Here is a 10163-nt window from a genome sequence, read left to right as displayed (position 1 = left end):
TCTCTGTGATAACTCTGCTATGAATGCCTGTTATTAACTTTTTTACTTTTACAATCAGACAGCTCACTATGAGCAAACACTCAGCAACAGTGGGAAGGAAAAACTCCCTTCTGGAAGGAAAAAACCTCTGGTAGAACCAGGAAATCTGTCCAAACTGGTTGGGGGTTAGAGCAACAAATGTAAGTCTTCAGAGCATTTGCAGTGTGACTGTCTTCGTGCACACTTTAACCTGATTCAGTTTTCTTATTTGTCAAAATGCACCATGGGTAAAAAAAAAACAAACACAATCTTTGAAATAGAAATGAAAGAGAATCCTCAGCAAAGATAAATTAAACAAGTTTTATTTTGATCAAATTTTACTTTAAGTAAAACATCTTTATTTGATGTCATCAGATAAAGACAGTTTTGAGGGAGCACCTGACCCAGCCCAAGCTCTCTATGAAGACGAGGAAAAACTCCCCAGGGGGCCAGATTGATGGGAAGAAACCTCGGGAAAGCCCATTCAAAGAGAGATCCCCTTTCCTGGGATGGCTGGGGGGGTTACAGGAACTCCAAGAAAGCAAAATTTTGATTTTATTTTTAATTGTCCCATTCTATCTATTCCTGTCCAACAGAAAAAAGAAAGCAAGTTACTACAATGTATCACACTTGCATGATAAGATGTGAATTGTGTGATTTGTGTGTTTGTGTGTGTTATCTTAGCCAGGGGTGATGCTGGAGCTCCTCCAGTGTTGGGCGCTTCTCCGGGACTTTAGTTAAGCATGCTTCCAAGAAATTCCGGCATTCTGGACAGAAAGAAAAGATAAAAAAGATGAAGATGATAGTTCTAGTGATCCAAGGCATCCGTGAATCTGGAAGTGTGAAGTTTTCTTACTTGTGGACAGACGCTTTTTGATGGTCAGTTTCTTGCTGAGGAACCTCTCGGTATCAAAGTCCCGTGCATGAACCGCTTCATACAGCACCACTCCCATTTGCCACACCGTGGTGGGTCCACACCTGTAGCAGCTCCTCCTGTACCACTCGGGAGGGGTGTGAAGAGGAGTACCTAACAAATAGACACAATTGCAATTTCTGCTAAAACAAAAGACACAAATTGTTACATCTGTGAAAAGCAGGAGCAGAATATGTTACCATAGAAGACGCGATACAGAGATCGCTGCTTAACAAAGCAGCTCAGTCCAAAGTCAATGATGCGAACACGAGGCACATCTGAGCCGGTCTCAATCAGAATGTTTTCTCCCTTGATGTCCCGATGAAAGATGTGTTTATCCTCAAGTTCCTTTGCAGCATCAACTAGTTGCTTCAGAATGACCTGGAAAAGATGAAAAAGACAATAATGACTTAATGCTTTTTTGCGCCTTGATTGAATGCTGTACAGTCTAAGGTTCTTCCAGTCAACCTACCTTGGCCTTGTCCTCTGGTAAAGTTCTTCCATTTTCTGCTTTGTATTTTTGCAGGTCCACAGCGGGGACAGGTCTCTCCAGCACCAGGATCAGTTCTTTGCCAAGGTCGAACCACTCCAGCAAGGACACAGGTGCTGATGTTCCCACTGACCCTTCTGCTTCACCTGCAAGTTTCAGCATAATGGCCACTTCCACAGAGAGCTTCTTCCCGCTTTCATCCTGAAATATTACAACAAAGTGAATGATGAGGAACGCCGCATTCAATCCAGGAATGTAAAACTGATTCAAGTGTTGGACACTTACCGCCACTTTGCAGTAGACTTTATTTCTGGGAATGTGTTTGATGGCAACCTAAAAGACACAGAGCATTGGTGAGCATTTCCTCAGTATGACATAATGAAAGGTGGAAACACAGCACACCTCTCAGCTTACGATATTATACATTATCTGCGTTACTGCCTGTCTTACTACCATCGCCTGAACACTTACTGGAAAACGATCTTCTATCCGGTAGCCAGCAAAAACTGCTCCGCAGCCTCCTTCTCCGAGCTGGTGCTCCTCCACGTATCTGGCTTCGAATTCACCTAAACAGACAAACATAAATCTTGTTTTACTACAGCTGTGACACAAATTACTCTCCTCTGTAGCCTAAATGTTCCTTTTGCTCTTCCCCTGAATATAAAATCCAGGCTGCTTGGTACTTACGTTTTTGGTCAGCCACTGATTTTTTGTCCTGGTCCACATTCCTTTTCTTTTTCTTGGGTGACTCTCTGTTGTCTCCCGCGGCCTTTCTTTTGCTGTTTTTCGCACACACGTTTTTGTTGTTCAAGTCTGCAGATGTGGAAAACACCAAAAGCACATCAGCTCACTGGATGATGGACACAAATATCTCACAAACACTAAACACCAATATCTTAAACCTAGCAACCACACTTAGTCCGACCCCTCACTCAACTAATTAGCCTACCTTTACCAGTGTCCAGTGAGGAAGATGCTTGTTCCTTGTCACCGCTCATATGGTCAAGCAGTTTAGCCTTCTTTGGTTGGTTTGTTGTGCCCTCTCCATCTTGCACAACCTTGCGCTTCACTCCTTTGACCACATCTGAGCTGGTGGAAGGACCAGCCTGCTCAGCGACCCTCCTCCTTTTTATTGGGGTCTTCTTTTCAGGACTGGCCTTTCTTTTAGCAGTCCTGGTCTTACAATCTATAAACGACACCAACACAGTGGTGAAAAAGAGTCCCCGACATCAGGACTGGAAGCATTTCGGTGGCAAAGAATTTGAAATAGCTATTGCTTAAATTATCACAAGTTTGTTCTTGAGATAAAAAACTGACCAGTGCGAATTGATACTAGGTTTACTAAGTCTTAGATCTTGATGACACTTGTTGGTCTGTTTTTACTGTTTAGTCCGAGAATAAACTTATTACATTATTTTACCAAAAGACCGGTAACCTTTCTTTGATTAGACATCTTGTAATAAAGCTATTTTCAATCAAACATATGATTCAAATGCTCTAAAAATGATTCACACAGTGTCGACATTTTTAGGATTGTACATTCTGTTATTTGGATTTTACCAGGATTTGATTTTATAATTTTACTTACCTTGATCTCCTGAATCTTTATCTGCTGGAGTGGTAATTTTTCTTGTTTCCTTTGTCATTGTAATTTTGGAGAACTTTAAAATCGAAAATGTCACCGTAATGAGTTGATATTGAGTTAATATTCCTTCAAATGAGCGTCCTTCAAATGCTTGACGTTTCTAACTGAGTTCTGTAAGTGAGCTTTATAAGTAAACTCTGGAAACTACGGCAACACAACATAGAATCTTGCCTTTAGGTGACATCACTGACTGCCAGTAGTTCAAAGTAGTTTACAGAAAAACAATCTGGCAGACAAAGCCATAATATTTCATATAATTCAGTCATTTCATATCAATTAAACAGTTTCTTTCATTGTCTTTTCCTCATTTGTATAAAGATCTCATGTATGGATGACACTATGAAGATTTCTGGTTGACCACACACTAATAAGCACAGTGTCAGCTACATTGTCATCTGATTTAAAGTCTTTATTATTGTACATTCAACTGTCATGGTATTGAGTCTGTGATCCAGTGTTTTTTTGTTTGTTTAATTTATATGCATTGATTATTCTTTTGGTTCTCTTTGTTTTCTTCTTGTGTTATATTCTTAGGCTTTAGGTTTCTGTTACTTTGCTTTGCCCCTGTGTCCCACATGTCATGTCTAGTCACTCTTGTTTCCATGTTCCCCATTTCTTCCCAGTCAGTCAAGTATCAATGTCAACTCTGTGTCTTTGTAAATGTCGTCTCTTGTTTGCTGTTTTACTTTGATAGTCTCTTGTGCTATGTTAGTGTTTTCAGTTTTCCTCCCACTGGTCTCGTTGTTTGTGATTTCTCCCAGCTGTGCTCTCCTCCTGTGTCTTATTCCCTCATTTATCCCTCTGTGTATTTAAGCCCATTGTCTTCCTCTGTTTGCTGCTGGGGTGTCTGTGTATCATCCATGACATGTCTCTTGTTCCAGGTTATCATTTGTTGTGTTCCACGTCTCAGATCTTTAGTTTCTTTATATTTGTTTCTAGTTCCCTCCCCGTTTAGTTTTTGTTACTTTAGTCTTTATATTCCTGCATTTTTGTTTGTAGTTTTGTGCTGCCTCAATAAAAGGCACATTTTTAGTTTAAGTCCTCGTCAGCCTCTGCATTTGGCTCCTATCTCTCTTCACTCCACACATCTGCCAGAGCAGCCATGATATTAACTTTCTTGTTATATCAAACGACAGACCAGTGAAAGATAAAGGGATAAAAACAGAGTGTGTGTAGTGGCTATCTGAGATCAAATATAACAGATTTTTTAAAGGATCTGTCAACTGTATTTATTCCAATTAAATTAAATAGCAAATGCAGCTACAATTTCAGTGAGATTCATTCCTGACTTTCTACTGCTGTGGCTGAAAGTATACACCAAGCATTATCACTGTAACTGATGTAAATATTGGACTTGGAGGGGATTCATCTGATAGACTGATGCAAACAGAACTGTGAGCCCCACTTGCCTCTGGGTCTCCAGGACGGCGGCCACCTGCTGTAGATGCTCCACCCAGGTGTCACTGTGGATGATCACATCATCCAGATAGGCGGCAGCAAATGCAGCTTAAGGACACCTGGTGCATGAGGCACGAAAAAGTGGCGGGGGCTCCGAAGAAGCTGAACAGAAGTGTGACAAATTGGCTGACAAGGGAAGCCCCTGGTTAAATACAGCGCTGTGAAAAATTGAGCAGTGCCTAAACGGTCCATGAGGTCATTGAGCTCGTCAAACCATACACTATAATTTAGCTTGAAACAACATTCGAGGGCATAATTGAAAATGATTTAAAAAGCAGTCAGTGTCAAAAGAACAGCTTTGAAACACCTTCATAAAGCCGGCAGAGTACTTAAAAAAGAAAAGGTCTGGCAAAATAGAGAGAAATTATAGGTCCCTCGAGACTTTTGCAACATATAAGTTTAAAGAAATGTAAAGAAAAATTAAAATATTAAGTCATAACCTAACGTTCTCACAATTCAAACAGAGGTCTGAAGAAGTAACAACCCAGCAAAAAATAAGTTAAATGAAAAATTAATTTCTACCAGTCTCAGAAATAATCTCCACATCTGGTTTGGGATCTATGAGGAAGCTCATGTGCAAGAATATTATTTTTTTGTATTTATTTTTCTTTTAAACTATATCTATTTGTTAGATTGGATTCAATGTGCTTTATATTATAAGGCCAAAAGCATCAAGTAATACTGAGAAATTCATCTATCGCTAATGAGCCAAGTCAAAGATTTTTTTGAAGAAAACGCAATCTCTCTGCAACACTGCAATCTGGTTGTTAAGGGATGACATAAGAAATTCTCCTGACTGAAGTTTGGTCTGTTTACAGCATCTTTTTCCTGCCATGCAATTCCATTTGTCCTTAACCATCAGGAACCCTCATTTTAACTTTTATTGAGATTTAAAAAGTTAGCCACACAGAGTTCGAGTAGCAGACATCTCTACATCAACTGTTCAGAGGAGACTCTGCGACTCGGGCATTTATGGTCAAATAGCTGCAAAGAAACCACCACTAAGGAAAAGCAACAAACAGAAGAGATTTGTTTGGGCCACGAAACACAAGGAATGAACATTAGACCAGTGGAAATCTGTGCTTTGGTCTGATGAGTCCAAACTTGAGATCTTTGGGTCCGCCTGCCGTGTATTTGTGCGACACAGAAAGGGTGAATGAATGGTGTCGAGTGCTTTGCTGGGGACACTGTTGAGGATTTATGCAAAATTGAATCACACTGAACTAGCATGACTACCATAACCGTTGACTGGTAGTGTATATACACTCCTACCTTTCTTTCATCATCTAGTTTCCTGTGCCAGATCTTCTATTGATCCACTGAGGCAGACATGTCAGAAACATGAACTAAAGCACATTTCTGTGTATAAGCAGGACTTTAAATTTTCATCAACAGCTACTTCAGAGGAAATTCTTCAATAAACTGCAATCAAAGGCTCAACTCAGAGGACAAAACCCAACCTGTTATAAACAGTGTGACAGCAAACTTTCTCTTGTGTAAAGTTACAAATAGGAGTAATTATGCACAGGACCTTTTATACATAATGAAGTTATATTCGGTCCTGTAGAAATTGTACATTTAAGCTATTTAGTTCTCTCTGTGATAACTCTGCTATGAATGCCTCTTATTAACTTTTTTACTTTTACAATCAGACAGCTCACTATGAGCAAACACTCAGCAACAGTGGGAAGGAAAAACTCCCTTCTGGAAGGAAAAAACCTCTGGTAGAACCAGGAAATCTGTCCAAACTGGTTGGGGGTTAGAGCAACAAATGTAAGTCTTCAGAGCATTTGCAGTGTGACTGTCTTCGTGCACACTTTAACCTGATTCAGTTTTCTTATTTGTCAAAATGCACCATGGGTAAAAAAAAAACACAATCTTTGAAATAGAAATGAAAGAGAATCCTCAGCAAAGATGAATTAAACAAGTTTTATTTTGATCAAATTTTACTTTAAGTAAAACATCTTTATTTGATGTCATCAGATAAAGACAGTTTTGAGGGAGCACCTGACCCAGCCCAAGCTCTCTATGAAGACGAGGAAAAACTCCCCAGGGGGGCAGATTGATGGGAAGAAACCTCGGGAAAGCCCATTCAAAGAGAGATCCCCTTTCCTGGGATGGCTGGGGGGGTTACAGGAACTCCAAGAAAGCAAAATTTTGATTTTATTTTTAATTGTCCTGTCCAACAGAAAACAGAAAGCAAGTTACTACAATGTATCACACTTGCATGATAAGATGTGAATTGTGTGATTTGTGTGTTTGTGTGTGTTATCTTAGCCAGGGGTGATGCTGGAGCTCCTCCAGTGTTGGGCGCTTCTCCGGGACTTTAGTTAAGCATGCTTCCAAGAAATTCCGGCATTCTGGACAGAAAGAAAAGATAAAAAAGATGAAGATGATAGTTCTAGTGATCCAAGGCATCCGTGAATCTGGAAGTGTGAAGTTTTCTTACTTGTGGACAGACGCTTTTTGATGGTCAGTTTCTTGCTGAGGAACCTCTCGGTATCAAAGTCCCGTGCATGAACCGCTTCATACAGCACCACTCCCATTTGCCACACCGTGGTGGGTCCACACCTGTAGCAGCTCCTCCTGTACCACTCGGGAGGGGTGTGAAGAGGAGTACCTAACAAACAGACACAATTGCAATTTCTGCTAAAACAAAAGACACAAATTGTTACATCTGTGAAAAGCAGGAGCAGAATATGTTACCATAGAAGACGCGATACAGAGATCGCTGCTTAACAAAGCAGCTCAGTCCAAAGTCAATGATGCGAACACGAGGCACATCTGAGCCGGTCTCAATCAGAATGTTTTCTCCCTTGATGTCCCGATGAAAGATGTGTTTATCCTCAAGCTCCTTTGCAGCATCAACTAGTTGCTTCAGAATGACCTGGAAAAGATGAAAAAGACAATAATGACTTAATGCTTTTTTGCGCCTTGATTGAATGCTGTACAGTCTGAGGTTCTTCCAGTCAACCTACCTTGGCCTTGTCCTCTGGTAAAATTCTTCCATTTTCTGCTTTGTATTTTTGCAGGTCCACAGCGGGGACAGGTCTCTCCAGCACCAGGATCAGTTCTTTGCCAAGGTCGAACCACTCCAGCAAGGACACAGGTGCTGATGTTCCCACTGACCCTTCTGCTTCACCTGCAAGTTTCAGCATAATGGCCACTTCCACAGAGAGCTTCTTCCCGCTTTCATCCTGAAATATTACAACAAAGTGAATGATGAGGAACGCCGCATTCAATCCAGTAATGTAAAACTGATTCAAGTGTTGGACACTTACCGCCACTTTGCAGTAGACTTTATTTCTGGGAATGTGTTTGATGGCAACCTAAAAGACACAGAGCATTGGTGAGCATTTCCTCAGTATGACATAATTAAAGGTGGAAACACAGCACACCTCTCAGCTTACGATATTATACATTATCTGCGTTACTGCCTGTCTTACTACCATCGCCTGAACACTTACAGGAAAACGATCTTCTATCCGGTAGCCAGCAAACACTGCTCCGCAGCCTCCTTCTCCGAGCTGGTGCTCCTCCACGTATCTGGCTTCGAATTCACCTAAACAGACAAACATAAATCTTGTTTTACTACCGCTGTGACACAAATTACTCTCTTCTGTAGCCCAAATGTTCCTTTTGCTCTTCCCCTGAATATAAAACCCAGGCTGCTTGCTACTTACGTTTTTGGTCAGCCACTGATTTTTTGTCCTGGTCCACATTCCTTTTCTTTTTCTTGGGTGACTCTCTGTTGTCTCCCGCGGCCTTTCTTTTGCTGTTTTTCGCACACACGTTTTTGTTGTTCAAGTCTGCAGATGTGGAAAACACCAAAAGCACACCAGCTCACTGGATGATGGACACAAATATCTCACAAACACTAAACACCAATATCTTAAACCTAGAAACCACACTTAATCTACCCCTCACTCAACTAATTAGCCTACCTTTACCAGTGTCCAGTGAGGAAGATGCTTGTTCCTTGTCACCGCTCATATGGTCAAGCAGTTTAGCCTTCTTTGGTTGGTTTGTTGTGCCCTCTCCATCTTGCACAACCTTGCGCTTTACTCCTTTGACCACATCTGAGCTGGTGGAAGGACCAGCCTGCTCAGCGACCCTCCTCCTTTTTATTGGGGTCTTCTTTTCAGGACTGGCCTTTCTTTTAGCAGTCCTGGTCTTACAATCTATAAACGACACCAACACAGTGGTGAAAAAGAGTCCCCGACATCAGGACTGGAAGCATTTCGGTGGCAAAGAATTTGAAATTGCTATTGCTTAAATTATCACAAGTTTGTTCTTGAGATAAAAAACTGACCAGTGCGAATTGATACTAGGTTTACTAAGTCTTAGATCTTGATGACACTTGTTGGTCTGTTTTTACTGTTGAGTCCAAGTATAAACTTATTACATTATTTTACCAAAAGACCGGTAACCTTTCTTTGATTAGACATCTTGTAATAAAGCTATTTTCAATCAAACATATGATTCAAATGCTCTAAAAACGATTCACAGTGTCGACATTTTTAGGATTGTACATTCTGTTATTTGGATTTTACCAGGATTTGATTTTATAATTTTACTTACCTTGATCTCCTGAATCTTTATCTGCTGGAGTGGTAATTTTTCTTGTTTCCTTTGTCATTGTAATTTTGGAGAACTTTAAAATCGAAAATGTCACCGTAATGAGTTGATATTGAGTTAATATTCCTTCAAATGAGCGTCCTTCAAATGCTTGACGTTTCTAACTGAGTTCTGTAAGTGAGCTTTATAAGTAAACTCTGGAAACTACGGCAACACAACATAGAATCTTGCCTTTAGGTGACATCACTGACTGCCAGTAGTTCAAAGTAGTTTACAGAAAAACAATCTGGCAGACAAAGCCATAATATTTCATATAATTCAGTCATTTCATATCAATTAAACAGTTTCTTTCATTGTCTTTTCCTCATTTGTATAAAGATCTCATGTATGGATGACACTATGAAGATTTCTGGTTGACCACACACTAATAAGCACAGTGTCAGCTACATTGTCATCTGATTTAAAGTCTTTATTATTGTACATTCAACTGTCATGGTATTGAGTCTGTGATCCAGTGTTTTTTGTTTGTTTAATTTATATGCATTGATTATTCTTTTGGTTCTCTTTGTTTTCTTCTTGTGTTATATTCTTAGGCTTTAGGTTTCTGTTACTTTGCTTTGCCCCTGTGTCCCACATGTCATGTCTAGTCACTCTTGTTTCCATGTTCCCCATTTCTTCCCAGTCAGTCAAGTATCAATGTCAACTCTGTGTCTTTGTAAATGTCGTCTCTTGTTTGCTGTTTTACTTTGATAGTCTCTTGTGCTATGTTAGTGTTTTCAGTTTTCCTCCCACTGGTCTCGTTGTTTGTGATTTCTCCCAGCTGTGCTCTCCTCCTGTGTCTTATTCCCTCATTTATCCCTCTGTGTATTTAAGCCCATTGTCTTCCTCTGTTTGCTGCTGGGTTGTCTGTGTATCATCCATGACATGTCTCTTGTTCCAGGTTATCATTTGTTGTGTTCCACGTCTCAGATCTTTAGTTTCTCTATATTTGTTTCTACTTCCCTCCCCGTTTAGTTTTTGTTACTTTAGTCTTTATATTCCTGCATTTTTGTTTGTAGTTT

The 10163-nt window shown here is 40.2% G+C and overlaps 1 protein-coding gene across 1 annotated transcript; it reads right to left on the bottom strand.

The window, feature by feature from the left end:
• Positions 1-325: 325 nt before the first annotated feature.
• Positions 326-9601, bottom strand: LOC109195217 (serine/threonine-protein kinase ATG1-like). The gene is made up of 18 exons (XM_019347015.2): positions 9106-9601; positions 8469-8705; positions 8208-8333; positions 7992-8086; positions 7806-7853; positions 7503-7721; positions 7231-7411; positions 6974-7144; positions 4472-4572; positions 3010-3166; positions 2371-2607; positions 2109-2234; positions 1893-1987; positions 1707-1754; positions 1404-1622; positions 1132-1312; positions 875-1045; positions 326-785 (listed from the first exon to the last, which is right to left on the bottom strand). The coding sequence occupies exons 1-18, from the start codon at positions 9161-9163 to the stop codon at positions 694-696; spliced, it is 2562 nt and encodes an 853-aa protein (XP_019202560.2). The 5' UTR covers positions 9164-9601; the 3' UTR covers positions 326-693.
• Positions 9602-10163: the final 562 nt, after the last annotated feature.

Source organism: Oreochromis niloticus, linkage group LG17, assembly GCF_001858045.2.
Source record: "Oreochromis niloticus isolate F11D_XX linkage group LG17, O_niloticus_UMD_NMBU, whole genome shotgun sequence".
In the NCBI taxonomy this organism is placed as follows: Eukaryota; Metazoa; Chordata; class Actinopteri; order Cichliformes; family Cichlidae; genus Oreochromis; species Oreochromis niloticus.
Note: the sequence above shows the minus strand (reverse complement) of the source record. Positions and strands in the feature narration are given on the sequence as shown.